Raw genomic sequence first — 20,515 nt, forward strand, 5'->3', positions numbered from 1 at the left:
ACAATTTTGAGAAAGACAAAGAGCAAAAGCAAAACTGACCATTTGAGTACAACTCTGTTTACAAACGAAGAAATGCACCGCACGCCACACAAAGCGAGCTGCACAGGGAGAGGAAACTGTTCGGTGATGACTCAGGGCTGTACAATATTGATCTCCATGGCAACCTTCATTCTCACACTGGGATGGTAACCAGAGACCTGGAACTTCGGAGCACTGACATCATAGTTTGAAATGTCACAGAACTAAGGCTAAAAACCCTTTTCCTGAGAACCCGTGACGGTTTCAGGAACAAGTAAGAATACAGGATCTGTACCAACACCTAACGGGCTGGTTCTAATGCTTACATGCCGCTGCCTTTTAAGGCTACGTCTCAAGTGAGATCAAATCTTGGAAGAAAATTATTTGGAAGAGAGTCAACACACAATTGCAATATTCGTAGAGATTTCAACAACACATGTTCAAGAAATTACACAGAACTCACAAATATTGTTAAATATTTGAAATGTATATTTACCAGAAATAAATGAAAGCTTTAGTGCAAGTTCTGCCAGGAAGACTCTAATGCTACGCCACTCATTACCATAGTTCTAGCCTATCATCATCTAACACTTGGAGTATATAAGATCCATACTTACTCAACATGTGCCTTTACAGATTCTGATGGCAGATTAAAATAGTAACATAGTAACTCAATTTCAATGATATCGTATTCAATGAGCCAATCACAATGCATGCTGGGATTGCCTTAATGAAGGATACTGTACCTGCAGCGTTGTCTTAGAATTTAGCTGATTTGAAGTTTCTTCAACAGATAGTGAAAGTAGGCCAAATACATATTTAGAAATGAATGAGAGTTGGTATATGAGGAGGTTGCGTAATTTTTGGGTGAACTATTCCTTTAACATGAAAGAAATAGAGACTTTTGAACGTTCTTTTTTGTTTCATGAGCATGTAAGTTGGCCTGTGATTATTCGAACTGTACAAATACTGAAACTGGATAAAAATCACACGCAGTAAATGACGACTACAAACCCACAAGGGGAAACCAAATTAATCTGTTAATCTAAACAGTCTCTGTCCCATATATAGTAAAGCAGAATAATATCTCATGAAACCAAATAAAGAGCAAAAAGGGGAAGAAAGAAAGAAAAAAAGAAAGACATTTTTGTCTAGAGACTGGAAAGACATTTTCAGAATGCTCACTTTGTGTACAGAAATTAGACTCCGCAAACTCCGGCAACATTTCACAGTGTGGACAGAAAACACACACAGGTATGACTGAGCAAACCGAGACCCCCTTTCACAGTATGCAGAGAAAACACATACTGTACGTGCACCTTGCTGGCATGGTGTATACACAAAGTACACCATGGTAATATCTATTGGTTTAAACAATCCTCTTAATTCTTCATGTTGTAATACAGTGCATATCCATTAATAGAAGGAAATCTGACACTTTACAGAAAAGATGATATGTACAGACAATGATATGAAAAATTCAAATATCATTTCATGAAAGTACAAATTTCAACAAGATCCTATTTTTTTGTGCATGATTGAGGGGAAGTTTGGTCTCTGCAGTGTAAATAGCTTATTTTGGAAGACCCATTAGCAAATGCATGAGGCAGAAATGTTGAATCCACAGACAGACTCACACAAACATGCATGTGTGTGCACACACACAGGTATTTCATGTATGGGGCTGCACTTTCACAATATACAAAGAAAAACACACACACAAGCATGCTTTGTAAACAGAATCATTTTTATTTCCTACCCCGATGTGGGCACCAAAAAGTATTTAGAGCCACATTTTAGGATGTTTGTTTGTAAATTAAGGGTTATTTTAAATGTAGACATGCGGTAGGTGTGCACAAATAGGTAGCGACGTGGGCACGAAGTGCACATTTTTCTAGGCGCATCGGTGCAGCATCGAGATGAATAGAGAACAAAAAATGGGAAACTGAAATGGGAAAAAACAGGCCCATCAAGGAAGGTTTGGATACACTTCATTAAATGCAAACAACCCAGAGACATTTTCATGTTGGTGTTGTTTTGGTCTTGTGTTTGTGTGGGTGATAGAAAGGGGGGAGTTGGTATGGTTCTGTGTTTTAAAAATGACAATTCTTTCATCGTTTACTCCCTGTAATGTCTTTCCAAATCTGTATGATTTTCTTCTGCAGAACACAAGAGATATTTTAAGGAATGTTGGTAACCAAACAACACTGGACTCCAATGACTTCCATTGTATGGACACAAAACCACAGAGACATTTCTCAAAATATCTTCTTTAGTGTTCCGCAGAATAAAAAGTAATTTACAGAATCTCACCAATATGTTTAAATAACATTTCACCCCAAAAACAACAGAAAGAAAATAAAAATTGTGTCAGGGGGTATAGAAAGACAATACAAGTACAAAGATGTATAAATATAAAAAATATTTGTTTTTAAATTAGAGTAGAAAATTAGATTTCCTTTTTGGTGCAGAATTTTGACACATTCTTGACAGCTTCCGAGAGATTCGCCCATTGAGAAACACACAAACACAGAGAGACAGACACTCGTCGTTGATGCTGTAATGTGGCAACCGTGCTGTCAAAAGAGCCTGTGTCTATGAAAACAGAGGGCTGGAGATGAAAGGATGAAAGAGAGGGGGATTGATAGAAAGAGAGATTGAGAAAGGAAGAGGGCGGAGCTTGAGAGAGGGATTAGAAGGGAAAGCTGCCGCCTGTGGCCTAAGGCTTTGGATTGACTGAACAAGCTGAGGTCACTTCCTCTCCTGATGGTCCGTTTGAGCTAGAGAAAGGATTGGACATTCCTCCTATTGTCCAAAAGCAGAGGGCACCAGGAGCTCTGGATAACATGGGCCTCAGGGAAGAGACTGAAAAAAGTGAAACTGCAACTTTGGTGGAAACGGATAGAGGCGAATTGAGCAGTGCTTGCTCTTTCTGATCTCAAATGAGATTTCTGTTTTTCCTATAGAGCAGTGGTTCTCAAATGGGGTTACCCCCAGGGGCACTTTGAGGTACTGCAGGGGATAGGATGAGAGAAACTGACATTTAGGATTACATGCTGAAAATCAATTAATTATGATAATAGTATTTTTGTATGGAATTAGGACTACACAAAGATGCATAATTTTTTTTTATGTTTGACTCTCATTTTCGCTGAATTTTAAGGTAAAATGTTGTTGTCTGGTCAAGGGGTACTTGGCTTGAAAAAAATAATAAAAAGGTGTAAAAAAGTACCTAGCATATGTTTTTTTAGGCCCTACTTTGGTTTAGGGAGTGTCCAACAACAAGTTCATGTAAATACAATGTGTTTCAACACTTTAATGTCGTAATAATAGGCAGTTATTCGTACCTTACTTCTTGACTGACTCTCAAATGATTCGTTCCTCGATTCATCCGTCTAGGCCCCGCCTACCCACTAACCTTGTGTCATGTGATTGGTCAGATGGTGTACTCTGTTGTTATTGGTCAAAGGCGTTCATCATTTGTCGCAAATGGAACCCCACTACCATCATTACAGGATTACGGTTTACATGTGGTTGTAGTCACTGTATATTATATGTGTAACTAGAGATGGCGGCGATTTTACCGTACCAATTTGAGCCCGAGTCTGACGAGGAAGCATCAGAAGACGCTAATCCACAACAAACTCCACCACGACTGAAGCAGGATGTTTGTCAGTGGCAAGTGACAACTCTTGTCATAAAAACACCAAGTGTGACAACATGCATGTTGTGCTTTTGCTCATCAATGAAATAAAATATTATTTTTTTCTTAAAATACTGTAAATATGTTAGTAATACTATTATTTCGTCTTAACTGTGCGTTGTCATGGTACATAGAGCATTTCAGAAAGTCGACGTTATGAAAATTGTAGTATCACCCAAATATATCTATATAGGTGCACGTGCGGCAAATGTGTCAAAATGCAAAGTTAATAGCAAGATAAACAAACTGTAACACCCCAGAAATAACGGTACATGCTAATATTAGCGTTATATGCATTAGCTAAACACAGACATAAGGTACGAAAATATTTCTTGAAGTTAAGACAAAAATGAATAGTCACACGTCAAAACGTAGGCGGGGACTATGTATAGTGACGTAGATATGCGGGTGAACTATTCCACGTCTCGTTTGTGTGATTCAGAGTCGACTCCAATTTTTACAAGCAAATAACTTTGTTATTTATTCACATTCAGACTTACAACTTGGCAGACAGCTTACTCTCAAACACGGCAACATAACAGACTGCATGAAATGTCATTTTCATGATCTCATGCTACCTACTCTTTAAGCCATTTGAGGTTGCGCAGAAACTGAAATTTGGACCTTAAATCATGTTGCCCCTCCCCTCCTTTAAATCCATGATAAGCTCAGTGGTAAGAGCATTACGTTTAAAAGGCAAGGTTGTGGGTTCGATCCCAGGGCATTGTACATCCATATGTATAAATGTATAGGATAATGTATTATGCCAATGTTAGTCGCTTTGGATAAAAGCGTCTGCCAAATGCATAAATGTTAATATGGAGGAAGATCCCTGCGCGCTCTAAAAAATCCAATAAAAAATGGATAAAGTTGCAGAAAATTACCAGTACATTTCTTGTGTGTTTTCATTTCTTGTTTTTTACAGACATTTTCGCTAATGCTAAAATACAATTCAATGCAGTGTTAAATGTAAATACAGGTAAAACAACTGTTAATAATGAATACGTATTAACATATTAATACAGTGCCCTATTTTTACAGATTTTTTTAGAGTGCGGAAATGTTTTACTTGATTAGTTTCTACACAAGAAATAAAGGCATGGGCGTCTTGACATGAGGGAAAGTGAATAAGCGTGCAATTTAAATTCTAAAGTGAACTTCTCCTTTAAGTAGTGAGTAATAAAAGTAAACTATGTGTACTTACTATAGGTTTAGGGTAAGGTTCATGCAATTATGCATCATTTATAGTAAAAACATGAAATATGTGTAACAAGGGCACTGTAAAATAAAGTGTTAATGATTATTTCTGTGGAACAGAATATTTTGAGAAATGTCCATACAATGGAGGTCAATGGTGACCAATGTTGATTGGTTACCAATGTTCTTCAAAATATCTTTTGTGTTCTGCTAAAGAAAGAAGGTCATACAGGTTTGAAATGACATTCATTTTTGGTGAACTATCCCTTTACTGTGGACACTCATTTTAATGCAAGTCTTCTGTCAGGTCAATCTAAAGTCATTAAACAAGATCTTTCCAGAGTGATGGCATTTCGCGTTCGGCTGCTCTATCTGCAGTCGAAGGGCCTTAATGAGATGGAGGGCCTCCGTGACCGTGAAGGAACATTAAAACAACACCTGTTTGAATCCATTGACGCAACAATAAGAGAGACACAACCAGATTATCAGCAGCTGTTCCTCCGCTGGCCACAGTTTCTCTGAATGCAAACCCCTGAAGATGTGAAAGAAGGTCCCTCGTCCTCCTCCTCTATTGTGGGGCCGTTTCCAACAGCACGGGCGCTCTGGGCTCTGTTGTGGCTAATGGAGTTTATAGTGGTTTAATTGAGTGGAGTAAATACACCGAGCACATCAATGGAGCGGCAGGCAGATGCTGGCGCGGATAATGAGCTACGGGGCTTTTCTGAAGAATTCAAAACTTATTCAAGACTCCATTATCCCTTTCAACCATGCGCATGAGGGCGGAGAGCAGCAGCGCAGATGGCGGGGTGAGAGGGAGGGTTTAAGTTGAAGAACTTCGAGATGGCATTCTTTGAAGCAAATGCAGCGAAAAGCGATGGGGTCTTTATTGAGTATTCATTGCTGGTGAACACTGGTTACTATTGCAGTGTAATGGACCAGTGGAAGAGAGAAAGACAAAAGCAGGCAGGTCGAGAGGATGGAAAAGTGAATGCGAGGTTAATGAACCAGTTTAGACCGGCGTGAATTTGAAGGCTTATGGTTTATGCTGGTTTTCGGAATGGTCTGATAGACCAGCACAGCTAAGATGTTTAAGAAACACACATTTCCAAATCTTGCTTTCAGCACCATTTGGGGTTGAAAACAGGTGCGTGAGAACAACATATTTAGGTACAACGTATTCACAGTAATGCCTAGAAATCTTTGTTCATAATATCCACAAAGTCAAACCCAGTCTTTAAGAATGTCACAATAAAGGATTTGAATTGACATACACTGTCTACATCCCACAATGCACCTGGGATAGACAAACCGTCTGTTCCTCTCACATGCAGCCAAATGAACAATATTAGTTCCTTGAAATGCTACAATACACCTCATGGGACACTGTTACCGCCCTTTCCTTCTTCACAACACACACGCAGCCCTGAGAAAGCCCTCGCCACAAAAAAAGGGGCAGGAACTGACCAGCGTATGAATACAGACCCCTCCATTATCACACCATGTGTTCGCTGAAAACGCTGCGGTTCCCAGGCATAAGACTTATTATTCAATTCACTGAATGCCACTTGACAGATAAAGAGAAAGAGTGAGGGTGTGAATAAAGAGAGTAAGTACGGCTAATTCATCCTTTATCTACGTAAACAGCATTTCATTGTAATAGACTTCTAATTGACTTTGGCCAATCTGCTCACTGCAGGTTTTGAAAAGGATCTCGGGGGTTCGGAGTTTGAATGCATGTGCCGTTACTCACAAAAGAAAACACATTGAAAATAGCGCTGAACACTATGGTGAAAATCTTGATACTTACATATTTGGTTTAAAATGGCTTAAATTGGGGGTATCTATCCCATAGTGCAAAACATAATATGCAATAAAATGTTACAGTAAAATTATGCTCCAATGTGGATGTGACTGAAATAAATCCATTTTGGTTTTATCTGGTTCCTCTTTCATTCTACAATGAACTGAAACTACACCATAGAAAGAAATCACTAGGACAGATGTTCTTCCTGAACATATACTCTTTTCTTATTGCATAATTGCTTTGTGTACGCAAAAAGATCTAGATGTACTTTTCAACACCACTTACAGTATTGGCAAAACAAGCATTGATGCACTGTAAATATGAACAGAATTTTAATGTTTTTATTTTACAGATTTTGTCAAAAACTAATAATTTTACAAAACTCTGTTTCATTAACAGTCTTTCTTAATGTATCTTTGATAAACGGTTAAAGACAGTCAAATTACAGAAAAAGTTATTTACGAGAAAAATTTAATTTGATGTGGATTTTTTTATTCTTGTGGTATATTTGGGGTGCACCCGATGCGTTTTTACAGTCTATTTTTTAGATACAATCAAAGAACAGCAAATTGCAGCAAATTTACAAGAAAACAGAGAAAACTGTGTGATTTTACAAAAACTTTTTTTTTTTAATGCATTTGGCAGACGATTTTATCCAAAGCATTATCCTATACACTTGTTTCTAAGTATGTGGAATCCCCTGGGATCGAACCCTTGACCTTGCTGTTGTTAACGCCATGCTGTTCCCAATGAGCTACAGGAAAACTTTTAATTTATAAACGATTCCACTGGATGCACGTGCATGGACGATTAAACTTCCGGTCTGTGCTTGGTTATATTACATTTTATTTTATATTTAATTTATATTCAGGTATATTCATATTTCTTTGTATATTGATTATATTAAATTCAATTAAAGATACTCAACAGTTTATTCTAAATTTAGACTTTGGCAAAACTGACAACGAATGAGAACCAAAGGTTTGCCCAAAACTTTGAAGAGAGGTGTAGATGTACCACAAGACTGACCACAACTACTGCATATACAGTCAAAACAATGAAAACCTGAATAGCCTTTAAATTGCCTGTAATAGGTCAGAGATTCAAATCAATGTCCAGACAACAAAAAGTGTGGCTTGCTCTTATAGATCCTTCCCATCAGGTCAGTGCATGTCTCTATCTGAGAGAAAGTAAGACCTGTTACCCACAACCATCCCCCATGACCAGGGCCTCTATAGTGTAATTAGTAAATCATTACATGAGCCTTCTGCATGTAACAAGGGCAGCACTGCATTCCATTGAATGATTTTGCTGTCAGCTCTAGTCACGCTGCATTCTAGGGTCAGAGCATTTGCATGACCATGGCATTTCAATGACTCTGAGTCTGAATATTTGTTGTTTTATCTCAAATTGGAGAGATTCTTTGCAGTCGCTGAATTTCACACACTGACCTCAGTTGTTTATGAATGAGCTTTAGCATGGTTAGGATGGTCGGAGAATTTCTTTGTAAGGTACGAAAATCCAAAACAGTTATGGAGGACATTTTTTTATTTAACAGCTGCAAAGACAGCTGAAGTCACATACAGATGGAAAAAAAATGATGCAACTTAAATTAGATTTATGGATACTTGAAGTTTGTTTGGTTTAAATTAGAATTTGAGTTTAAACCAAGAAAAGTAATGGAAAAAATGTATACAACGAACTATCACATAAAAATAAAATATAAGCATTATAGTAAAAATATTACAAACACAAAGGAATGATGCGCTTATTTATTTCGCTTTGTTTAATTAGTACTTGCATCGAGTGCCACCTCCCGGTTGCTGGGTGTAATAGCAACGTCCGATTATTTCATTTGCGAACAATTATGATTAAGACTTTGCTTTGACTTTTAAGTTGATCGTTTTTACTTTAAAAAAAAATGATATTTTTGGGAAACACATGTCTACGCTTAACAAGTCTCTCAAATAAAAGTGATAGTTCACCCAAAAATGAAAATTCTGTCATCAATTTGCACCCTTGTCATTCCCACACTTTAATACAGTGCAACAATCAACGAAATACTCAATAAATTATTAGAAGAACACTTCTAAAACAAAGTAAAATAATCAAATACTAGAATACCTTTATTGTTATTGTCGTAAGGTAACGTTTTGCCTCGCGCATGCGCACTGAGTCAAGCGGAATCTACGATCATGGAGGCAGGATGTTGACGTGCAAACCAGCTGCAAACTTTCCTCACGAATTCTCCTTCAATAATCAAGCTCTGGTAATAACGACGATTAACTTTTATCATTGTGTAAACTCGGTTCATGCCAAGGCGTGATAGTGTTTTGCTGTGATCTTTCGAAGGCTCATAGGTTTGTTGCACGATTATTGTTTTTGTTTATTTCCTGTTGCACATATCTGAATCAAATCAGCCGTGTTTCCAAATCCGCATCTTTTAATATGACTGTTGTCACACGTTTTATTGATAAACGTGCTTCTAGATCATTCAATCCTCATTTTAACGGGATTTGTTGTTGTTGTTTGGACATGGATGAACTCACCTTTAGCTGTGATCGCTTACTGAGTATTGCTGCACTTAAGTCCGGGAGTGAATGCGAATCAGCTTCCCTTCTAATTCGAATTCATATTACAGATAGAAGTGATGACGGCATTATTGTTAGGGAGTAAAATATTTGAAAATGTCTGACCTTATACTGTTATGAATGTCATATATACTTTAATTAATGTAAAGAATACTTTTTACACATCGCTTTAAGGTGGTTTGTGAATAGTAACACCTTGATTTTGTTTTGTCTTCTTTCCAAGAAACAACAGGTTGCCAGATCCTGTGCCGTGAAATCCTCCTCGGGAATTGACATGTGTAACGTTAGGTAAAATGGCCGCTGAACTGTTTCCTACCAAAAAAACGCCGGTTGTCACAACTCCCACCACTGGCACGGCTTTACAACATTACCAACAGCAAAACTTCAGCAACAACAACACTATCCAGGGATGTAACTGGCAAGGCTCGTATCCAAGTATCAGAGAAAGGTAAACCCGCTTTGTGTCTGTTCATTTCTCAAGGTTTCTCCAGCTTTCTTCTAAAACGTAGTGAGCTGCCTATCAAGACATTTTAAGGATCCTGTTCCATGACACGTATAGAGATAAGATGTCTTACATTCTTCACAGGGACATTTGTTGGACTTTGATATTTTGATACTGTTATATTCAACTTAAGTGCAAATTTGAAGCAAATGAAATAAGAATTTTTGGATTCTTTCCTCACAGAAACGGAATCATGTTCAACAACGAGCTGATGGCCGACATTCATTTCGTGGTGGGGCCCCCCGGAGGAACCCAGAGGGTCCCTGGACACAAGGTACCATATTTTCACTGCCTTGCCTTCTTTAATAATCTTTAATTACTGTAATTTATATACAGAGAGGGTTCAAGTCATGTTTGACCACAACTTAAAGTGTTTAGGACTGTTTTTGGGTGGGGGTATAATTTTCATGACGAATAAGAATACTGTACAAATTTGGTAATATAGTCTTTGATCAATTATTTTGAGATAAACAAATACGACTGTGATGTCTGTGACAACAGTTTTTTCCCACATTACAGTTACAAGGAGTATTTTATTGTTTTGCAGTTCAGTTTGTAGAAGTTGGGTAAGATTGATCAGTAAAAAGTGTCATTAGATTTAAATTTACACATTTGGCTTTTATCCAATGCATTATCCTATACATTTGTTTCTAAATATGTGCAATCTCCTGGGATCGAACCCACGACCTTGTCATTGTTATAGATGATATTTCCATTGAGCTACAGGAAAGCGAACATTTTAACAATGTAAATAAATTCGCTTAATTTTATTTCGCATTTTGAGGAGATGTATCATCATTCATAAGAAACATAATATAAATATAAGCAGAAAATGTTTTTCAGTTTAATTTAATAGGTTTTCTTTACACTTACAGTATGTTCTAGCAGTCGGCAGTTCTGTTTTTCATGCTATGTTCTATGGAGACCTGGCTGAAAATAAAGAGGAGATCCGGATCCCTGACGTGGAACCACCCTCGTTCCTGGCCATGCTAAAGTAAGAAGTAGATCAATGCCTTGAAAAAAACTCTTTATTTAGATATAATGTCCCAGATCTGCTTACATTTAAATAAAAAATGGAGAAAATTGTTGTGTAACGTTTTTATCATCTTTTAGGTATATTTACTGTGATGAGATTGACCTGTGTGCCGACACCGTACTCGCCACCCTATACGCCGCCAAAAAGTACATCGTTCCCCACTTGGCCCGTGCCTGCGTCAGTTTCCTTGAGACCAGCCTGAGCGCCAGAAACGCCTGCGTCCTGCTGTCACAAAGCTGCCTGTTCGAGGAGCCTGATCTCACTCAGCGCTGTTGGGAAGTCATCGACGCACAGGCGGAACTCGCCCTCCGCTCGGAAGGGTTCTGCGACATCGACGCACAGACTCTAGAGAGTATCCTGCGGCGAGAGACTCTCAACGCCAAAGAGATGGTGGTGTTTGAAGCCACCCTGAACTGGGCGGAGGCAGAATGTCACAGACAGGACCTCCAGCCAACCATAGAGAACAAACGTCTTGTTTTGGGCAAGGCGATCTACTTGATTCGGATCCCGGCGATGGTGCTTGACGATTTTGCGAATGGCGTGGCACAATCCGGCGTGCTGACGCTGACCGAGACCAATGATATTTTCCTGTGGTACACGGCGGCCAAAAAGCCCGAACTGAAGTTTGTGTGCAAACCGCGAAAGGGCTTGACGCCGCAGAGGTGCCACCGATTTCAGTCATGTGCGTACCGTAGCAATCAGTGGAGGTATCGCGGGCGCTGCGACAGCATCCAGTTTGCGGTGGACAAGCGCGTCTTCATCGCCGGATTCGGGTTGTACGGTTCAAGCTGCGGCTCAACGGAGTACCAGGCTAAGATCGAGCTGAAACGTCAGGGCGTTACGCTTGGCGTCGCCATTATCAAATACTTCTCAGATGGTTCAAGCAACACGTTCCCTGTGTTCTTTGAGTACCCGGTGCAGATCGAACCCGACACGTTCTACACGGCAAGTGTGATTCTGGACGGTAATGAGTTGAGTTATTTCGGCCAGGAGGGGATGACTGAGGTCCAGTGTGGGAAGGTGACCTTCCAATTTCAGTGCTCGTCGGACAGTACCAACGGCACGGGCGTGCAGGGAGGCCAGATCCCCGAACTGATATTTTACGCTTGAGGAAAACCTGTTCGCACCGGAGGCGCTTTATCTGACGGAAATGCTTTTTTTGTTCTTTTACAAAGTGCTGCTCACATTCACAGAGACTACAAAAAGAAAGTTTAATACAATGACAATCGATATAGACTATCAGAAGTTTTTGGGTCTAGCTTTCAAATATCTTTTGTGCACATGCAGACGTTCATCTTCAACGTTTGATCTTCAACGTTTGATCTTCAACATCAGATCTAATGTGCATGAGAGAATGAGATTTAAGAACTATGACAGAAGACTTGATTTTTAGTGAATAACAACTGTGTTTACTTTACCAAAAGCTGTTGTAGAATCAACAAACATTTCGGAACGTCATGCACAAAATGTATGGCTACGTTTATGAAGGCGTGTAAAAGACCTTAAAGAGCAGAAATTATAATCCATATATTTTACAGGACAGATCTGCCTCTTTCTTAAATTGATTCTTAAAATAAAATTATTTTGTCTCGACTATCACTCTGGTAACACTAAAGGACTGCAGACACAGAGACTCAATTCAAGTGAACAATCATTCTGTGGTTTGACTAAAAGACACACAATTGATCCGTTATATAGAATCACATTTGTATCACCCTTGTGTATGAAATGAATTTCATTAAACTTAAGTATTTGTATAATTTTTTACATAACATGTGAAGCACAGTTCATCCTAAAGCGTTTCGCTGGGGGGAAACCATTATTTTTCTCTACTTTATCGTCTTATCCTACATTTTCTTATTTTCGTGTAAAATTTTCTGTAAGCACCATGAACTTGCGAGGTGTTTGAGAGAAAGAGTGTGAGGCGATAATTGTTGGTGTTTACAAAGCAGCACTTTTAAAATTACACGTATGAAGGACTTGGGACAAAAATAACACCGAGTTGTATTGCTAAAATGAATAACCATAAAATGTGTGACTTGAAAAGATGTTTTGTTGCTTTTCTTACAAAACAGATTTGAGATTGTTTGCTTGTATGATGCGAGGGTTATAGTGACTTAAATACCTTAGAATCTTAGAAGTGGGATAAACAGCACCTTGGCAACCGTTAACACCCTTTGCTTTAGGAAACACCTGAGTTTCTTTAAAAAAAAATCGAGTTATTACTGTGGTCGTCACTCTATGTGCCAAAAATCCTGACACTTTAGACAAGAAACACTCTATTCAAGCTATTTCAATTAGCATATGTTTTTAACGTCAAAGTCAAACTTTAATTGCACTATTTTTCATAAAGTAGATGTTTGTTTTGTAACACAGTGGCTCAACCTATAGTTATCATTACATTGCGCTCTTAACTAGTTTTTTTTCTCAAATGTCTCACAGGGCAAAGTCAAGTTTCTCTGTTAAAAAGCTGTTGTAATTTGTAAATTGTGCCTTTTTGGGTTGGATCTAATGGTTTACTTGAGTGGTTCTTACGTGTACTGTTGATATTCCTGGACCAAGAAGTGAGATGTTTTTACATGTTTCAAGTACTGGTCGTATTCACTGGAACTGTAAGTGCTAAAGAGCATTGGTTCATTCACGCCTATATTTTGTTATTTTTGGCACAAGGAAAGAAGCCTGCTTCCTGTGTTCTGCAGAAAAGAGATTCCCATGAAAGTGCCAACAGACTTTGAATGTGTGAGCGGCGTTTGTGTCTACATGAATAAATAAATCTAACTTTAAAAACGTCTGTCTTCATTTGATTGTCAAGCTGCTCAGAATGGCTTTGTTTTTTTTCTCATTTTGACTTAAATCTTATATTGGTCACAGAGTAGGAAAAAAAGAGTTTCTTTCTAATAGTTCCAACTTCATATAACCAGTTGGTACTATTATTTATCGCAATTGCTACTTTAAATCTCGTTAACGAAAACGTTAAGGTGCAGTCCGCTGTGTTTGATTAAATAAAATCAGTTATAGAGCAAGAATAACATTCTTTTGACACATTCACGTGTCAAAAATGTCAGGCCAACACTGAACGTATTTTAATAGCGTTCACGTTTTAATACACTGAAATAACTTGACTTCACAGCTGATAATCCAAAATATGAATATCTTGATAATATCTTCATATTATCAAGTGAAACCTCCAGCATTGAAAGCACTCACATGAATAGCAGGATATCCACTCAAACATCTAGATCTTCTGCAGTCAATTTATTTTGTCTTCTGTTTCTTTCGTGCTTGAAACTGTTCTGTTTTGTTTTTGATAGATTTGATGAGCAGTGATAAATTAGGGTCCGTAGCTTTAGCGGCTGACGTGTCTTCTGCGCCCGCAGCCTCTGTTCTGACCTCCTGCGCTGCTTTTCCCTTTAGCGCCACCTCTTGACTCTTCTGTTCCTCCTCTCTACGTTTCATTTTCTCCTCTAAGATGCTCTGTGTGCCTTTGGTCTTCTTGTAGGCAGGGTCGGAGGGGTCCAGGTTATAAAGATGGGATGTAAACATAGCCTGGAAACGCGGGTCTTTAACATCCACCTGGCGAACATCCCAGAAACAGTGAATCATAACTAGTGTACGTCTTACATTTACCATTTGACTTACTGGTTAACAATTCAGAGAACATGTACATAAATATTGATAGACATTTAAAATATATTATAAACAGTATAGGTGATAGAAGTCGGACCTGGAAGTCATCCACATTCAGCGGTGTGTTGCTCTTCAGAAGTTTCTTCCGTTTGTTCTTGCTCAGGTTCTGGTGCTTCACGATCTTGTCATAGTTGAAATGTTTGTGCCCGTCATCTTCATCATCAGCCATCAGCAGCTCCATCTCAGCCTTAAGATACAACACTGAACAGTTAACCCAGTGGCATTACCCATAAACCTACAGGTGTCACATGACCATAAGAGCAGCTCACCCCCTGTTTCTTCATCTCTTCCTCCTCTTCTGCTGTTCGTTCCTCCTCCTTACTGCTCTTCTTGATCTTTTTCTTTTTCAGAGATTCTGCAGCAGAATTGAAAACAAACTCTCTCAAATCATTCGAAGGAGATGTCCGTTTTTTTGATATATTCAGAACTTTAAAATTCATGTAATATTTAAAAAATTTCCCAGGCATCTTATTTTAATATTCCCAGATATTTCCAGGCTGTCAATTTAGGAATTACATTTTGTATAATGATAAAATGCATAAAAGGAAAGAAAATGAAATGGAGAATTGTGACTAACGTGTCGCGTTGAGCTCCTCTGTGAAAAAGGGGTCGTTCAGGTCAACATCATCAGGAATTTCATCATCACTGATTATAGGCTCCCCCTCCTCATCCTGCGAAAGACACAAAGTTTTTAGGCTACGTCAACACTAATTCGGATACATTTGAAACAAATGGAGAGAAAAAGATACGCTTCAAACAAAAACTATTAAGTGTGTGAGAGCAGAAACGAAAGAAGACCCAAGCGATTTCTACTCTGCGTTACGTTTACCTTTGTTCCCTTTCTTTTCTCCTTCTTCTTCTCTCTCTTCTTCTCCAAAAATTCCTCCCATGGTGTCAGCTGATCTTTGCCATCCATTTTCTTCTTCACCAACTTCTCAGTCTTTTCCTTCAGTCCTGAAAACAAAATTTATCAAACAGCGTTCGAGAGTAAGCTTGTATCTGGGAAAATGGACACCATGTCCCAACCGCAAACTTCCATGCTGCTGCAGGTGGTATATCTTTTTCAAACCCCGTCTGACTGTAATACCTGGTACCCATGTGATCTCCATGTCCATGTTGTCGTCCTTCTTCTTCTCTTTGTCCTGAATGCTCTTCAGAAGTTCTCTGTATTTATTGATCTGATCCGAGTCTTTCCTTCCTTTTCTCAGCTTCTTCTCTTCAGGAAGAGACTCAACGGGCTTCTTAGCTGAGAGAACTGTCAAGAAAACCAAACATTTCAATGTGTCATAGCAGGTGTGAAGGTGCTTTTTTGTTACTTAGGGTTTTTGATGTCTTAGAATTCTTCACCATTACTTACTTTGTTTCTCTGGCTCTTCGTCATCCTCCTCGCTCGAGGAGGCCAAGTAAGCGTTGAAGTCCATATCCAACATCTCGTCCTTGTTAAACTTTCTACAGAGAGCCGTGACACGGTCGTGATCCGTTTCGTCCCACGTTAGCCCCACCTGTTACAAATTTCAGACCAACAATTAAACGTGACATCACATGCACAAAAGTTGAAGTACTAGAAGGCGAGACTTCTATCACTAAAGTGGACGCGTTTTCCACATTCATAGTAATAAAACTGCAGCATCTTGTTATCATTTGTAATCTTTGGTTTAGGGTGCCAGACCTTGGCTGTAGTAGTTGCTGTTGAGGTGAAGAGTTTGGGCCTGTATGACGCATAATCCACATCTGTGGCACTATCCTTCGGCTCTTCATCAAACGTCACATCATCTGGGATGAACCTGTAAAGACGATGTCAAACACATACAAATCCTCTGTTTTTAAGAATCTATTTGAATATTGAAGTTGGTTTTACACATTTATATAATTTTCAACCAAAATGTCAATTGACTGAAAATGTCAAGAGGTGTAACCATGTAAATTGAATTTTGCTGTCTCTCTTATACCGTAAGTCGATGGTGGAGCAGCTGCTCTCGTACTCAAAGCCATCACACTCCTCATAAATCTTGGCTGCTGTTTCGACCGTGTCGCAATCCACCACAGCGTAGTAATACTTCAAACGCTTAAATTGGTAATCACGAACCTTTTCTCTGTAGACCCTGAAAACAAAAAAAATAATGCTTTTTTCAATTTGCGTTTTTATAAACTTATTTACTAAATGGACATTTTTATCTGCATTTATCTGGCTTTGTCTGCCATCAGTTATTTGCAATGCATTCTGGGATTAATTTAATTCAATTTATTTAAATAGCGCTTTTACCAATGTGCATTGTTCCAAAGCAGCTTTACAGGATCAAATAAGAAAAACTATCATTTCGTAAAAGACATAAACAATACTGAAAGAAATATGACTGAAAGAAATTCCCTTTCAAAGGGTCAGTGTGAAATTTAGCGGCATTTAGAGGTGAGGTTGTGAATTGCAACCAAAGCCCCCCCTCCCTTCGAAGCACTACAGATGCTGACACCTCTTTGCTGAAGGAGATAATGTATTTACAAAACGTAGTTTGTCCGTTTAGGACTACTATAGAAACAAAATGGCAGATTCCATGCAAGGGGACCCGCCGTGTATGGAGATAAAAATATGTCATTCTAATGTAATAATTTTTTATTTTTATTTATAAAAATAAAAAATGTAAAGCATGGGTACAGAAATATAACAACCAATGTTCTCTTTAAGCTGCACAGACTCACTGAAGCTCCCGCAGACCCGCACATTGCAATTTTAACCTGCGTGCGGACAAAAACCTCCTTTCAGGCAGCAGAAGGGATAGAAGAAATGCTACATCTGCATCATAAAACCGGTACTAGGGCCTAAATCAAATAAGTACCTATTTCATTCTTTCAAGACTGTAAGTCTAGAATGGCATGAAAGAAGTTCATGTTCAAATTTGTTTAAGCTGTAAAGCGCTAATTTGGCATGCAAATGTTGCTCTCCTTAGTCTGATTCGCTCTTCAGAATAAACATGTGAATTTTCTTGTAACAGACACAACGATGCTTATCCACGAGAAAGACAACAAAGCTCAGAATTATAATATAGCGGTGTGCAGAAAAATAAACTACACTTAATAAAACGGCCAGCTTATTCAACAGAATGCATAACATCTGCACTGATTTCTTAAGCATCCTGAGACAACTTCTACCTCCAATAGAAAAGTGTTTGTGCCATTTCCAGGGTCAGTCATCTCATTGAAGCCTTATTTAAAACTAAGGTTCAGAATAAGTAAATGTTTAACTCTCCACCTCAAAGTAAAATTAAAATGTATGATTCTGCAAATCCCTTAAAACAATCAAACAATCTATATTAACAATACAAATAATACAAATGTATGTATGTGCAACATTAACATGCATAATAGTGCTAATGTAATGTTTTAACATAACATTTATGTGACAATAAGGGTTGTTTATATTTAAATAGCTCTCTAAGGGGTCCTTGCCCCTGAAAAACATTGAAGACCCCTGGTTTAAGGTCTTTATACTCCTCTGAAGACATAGTTATGTATATTATATTGAAAGCATTTCTGTCAATAGATCCTCCAAAAAAGTACATACTAGACCTTTAAGAAAGCAAATTCATACTGCTAAAAGTTTAGAACTGCCTTCAAGTAGGGATCAAACCTGTGATCCCTTAAAATGATGCCTACATGGGCAGCATACTATAGCCAATGACACGCTATGACTCTGGCTGGTACCTTTGCTCTTCTGTGTCTGCATCCGGATTGTCAGGCAGGCTGGTGAGCTCCATAGGACCTTGAGTCTGCTCCATTTTCATTCTCTCTTTCCCAAACTCAGATGGAAAAATCTGAAAATTCATGTCAGATTCTCAGATTCTAAAGGATCACCGTTCAATTATACGACTATATATATATATGACGCCTATAGTAAGATTGTGGGAGGAATTAGTGCAAAAAATGAGGGATTGGACAATACATGCCTTCACAGACAGAACCATTCCTCCTTTGGGCATAAAAGAGTTGAAGAGAGCCAGAAGATCTTTAGCTTTTATTCTGTCCCAATCCATGTTACAAACCGCCAGCCGCCGTGAAGTCTAAGATCACAGATGTAGAAAGTAACATATTAAAACATCGAAGAAGACCCTTATACATAACAGCATGTTACAGACCACTGTCCAACAAATTAGCTTTCCTTATGCAAAATAAAACATATTGTCTAACATCTCAAAATATAATTCAAAACAATAATTTAATGTATTATATTCTATTCTATGAGACCGTATGATCTCACATTATCTGTGCGTGGAGCATCTTTCCACATCTCTCCCCAGTCATGCTCAATTTCCTCTTCCTCCTGGTGGAGGAGGTCTTCCAAATCATCATCATCACCATCATCATCTTCATCCGAGCTGGTCTCAATGTTTCCTCTCCCTCGGGCCAGATCAGGCCCGCTGTCACCGTCTTCCTCTGACTCACTCTCATCGTCATCATCATCATCATCTTTACTGGCTTCAGATGAACCCTCCTCCATAGTGACATCATCATCAACCCCAGACTCTTCATCCTCATCTGTTAAAAAAAACTCCAGTATTCATGAAATGAAACCATGATGAAACCTTATTTACTTTTTAAAACTATATGAATACATCTTGTATTCTAAAGACCTATTGGTACCTTCTTCAAACACCCTCACTCCCTTCCCTGGCATCTTTGCGCTTGGTTTGGGAACCTTCTGGAGCTTCTTTATAGGTTTTTCTGAAATATCCTCTTCCTCCTCTTCAGATTCATCCGTCTCATCGTCTTCTTCATCAGCTTGAGCTTGTTTACCAGCGATCTTTTTTGCTGCCTGTTTCTTTATTTTTGTCTTTACTGTCTTCTCTTCGTCTTCATCTGACTGATCGGAGTCAGAGAGATTGTAGAAGCGTTTGAGGTCCTCGGCGGACGAGTGGTTGACAGGCCGGCCGCGTTTATCGACCGTATACTTTAGCTTGAAGCGTTTGTCGTGGAACATGGACTGGAAACGTTTGTCAATCTTGACTTTGCGCTCTTTGTCAGGCATCTCCCAGAAGCGAGGGTCTTTTTTAACCTTCGAGAAGCGGTCATCTCCGCTTGCGATGTTTGTGGAAGTCATGATGGTTTTGGATGAGGAAGATTAAAGCATTGACCTGTGAAATAAAACAAAAGTTGCTCATATAACTGCAATTGGAGTGAAGTGATTTGTTTTAATTGAATGAAATATTGGTTTATGTATATTCAAACAAATTCCATACAATATGTTGTAGTAGTAACAGTTTCTTAATAAATACATCTACAGGAAACACACTTAAGACAACTATGGTGGTCAAAAGAGCATATTTGCAATGAAATCAAATAGTACTAAAAGTAATCGAACACAACTAAAATCCACACTATTCAAGGTTTGTTTACTTTAAAATATTTTTTGGAAATAATGATAAATGACATTTTAGTTTGCATTACAGGATTCACACATAAAACCTAACGTTAAATGCATTAGCATCAACTGTCCTTTTTTCATTACACAACACACATCAAACATTGTCCTGCTTTGTTCAGTACAGTTGTGCATGACTGTAATACAATACACTAAATGTCACTTTGTTTATCATTAGAGTCCAAAACAATGTTTCGTCTAATAACCAAACCATGCAAATGACAGCGCGATCAATTATAAAAAACAAATAACAATTTGGTACCGAAAAAGCACACTAAAACCAACAACATTTATTAGGAAACAAACACTCACATGTAGAATTTTCCTATTTTTTAGGGCACCACAGCTCCACACGTGTTTTCCCGTGATGCACCAGTACTTCCGTGACTGTCGTAGCCCCGCCCACTTTCCCCAACGGCGAGCCCCAGAACCCAAAACGCATGAGACGAAAGCGTTCTTGCTTTTCATTCTACACTAATACGTTTTCTGTTACGTATGTTGATTAACTACATTTATGTTATATATGAATGTAATATGTACATACACACATGCAAGTACTTATAATAA

The 20,515-nt window shown here is 38.5% G+C and overlaps 2 protein-coding genes across 2 annotated transcripts; one reads left to right on the forward strand and one right to left on the reverse strand.

Annotated features, from left to right (window-relative positions):
* The first annotated feature begins 8,902 nt into the window (after positions 1 to 8,902).
* Positions 8,903 to 12,056, forward strand: btbd3a (BTB (POZ) domain containing 3a). The gene is made up of 5 exons (XM_056765414.1): positions 8,903 to 8,991; positions 9,537 to 9,761; positions 9,999 to 10,089; positions 10,691 to 10,809; positions 10,929 to 12,056. The coding sequence occupies exons 2-5, from the start codon at positions 9,607 to 9,609 to the stop codon at positions 11,959 to 11,961; spliced, it is 1,398 nt and encodes a 465-aa protein (XP_056621392.1). The 5' UTR covers positions 8,903 to 8,991; positions 9,537 to 9,606; the 3' UTR covers positions 11,962 to 12,056.
* A 2,035-nt stretch (positions 12,057 to 14,091) lies between these two features.
* esf1 (ESF1, nucleolar pre-rRNA processing protein, homolog (S. cerevisiae)) lies at positions 14,092 to 20,332 on the reverse strand. Its single transcript, XM_056765400.1, has 14 exons — positions 20,261 to 20,332; positions 19,171 to 19,661; positions 18,788 to 19,065; positions 18,477 to 18,590; positions 18,235 to 18,344; positions 16,488 to 16,640; positions 16,208 to 16,322; positions 15,896 to 16,040; positions 15,626 to 15,793; positions 15,368 to 15,492; positions 15,116 to 15,209; positions 14,808 to 14,893; positions 14,576 to 14,725; positions 14,092 to 14,424 (listed from the first exon to the last, which is right to left on the reverse strand). Exons 2-14 carry the CDS (start codon positions 19,625 to 19,627, stop codon positions 14,107 to 14,109), a joined length of 2,313 nt encoding a protein of 770 aa, XP_056621378.1. The 5' UTR covers positions 19,628 to 19,661; positions 20,261 to 20,332; the 3' UTR covers positions 14,092 to 14,106.
* Positions 20,333 to 20,515: the final 183 nt, after the last annotated feature.

This window comes from Triplophysa dalaica, chromosome 2 (genome assembly GCF_015846415.1).
Source record: "Triplophysa dalaica isolate WHDGS20190420 chromosome 2, ASM1584641v1, whole genome shotgun sequence".
Taxonomy (NCBI): domain Eukaryota; kingdom Metazoa; phylum Chordata; class Actinopteri; order Cypriniformes; family Nemacheilidae; genus Triplophysa; species Triplophysa dalaica.

What these genes read in the sequence shown, in the direction of transcription:
- btbd3a (XM_056765414.1), top strand. Translation starts at nt 9,607, where the DNA reads ATGGCCGCTGAACTGTTTCCTACCAAAAAAACGCCGGTTGTCACAACT. An exon ending in AGAGGGTCCCTGGACACAAG is followed by an intron (nt 10,090 to 10,690) that starts GTACCATATTTT and finishes TTACACTTACAG; the next exon opens with TATGTTCTAGCAGTCGGCAG. An exon ending in TCGTTCCTGGCCATGCTAAA is followed by an intron (nt 10,810 to 10,928) that starts GTAAGAAGTAGA and finishes ATCATCTTTTAG; the next exon opens with GTATATTTACTGTGATGAGA.
- esf1 (XM_056765400.1), bottom strand. Translation starts at nt 19,627, where the DNA reads ATGACTTCCACAAACATCGCAAGCGGAGATGACCGCTTCTCGAAGGTT. An exon ending in AGTGAGGGTGTTTGAAGAAG is followed by an intron (nt 19,066 to 19,170) that starts GTACCAATAGGT and finishes TTTTTTTAACAG; the next exon opens with ATGAGGATGAAGAGTCTGGG. An exon ending in AGAGGAGCTCAACGCGACAC is followed by an intron (nt 14,894 to 15,115) that starts GTTAGTCACAAT and finishes ATTCTGCTGCAG; the next exon opens with AATCTCTGAAAAAGAAAAAG.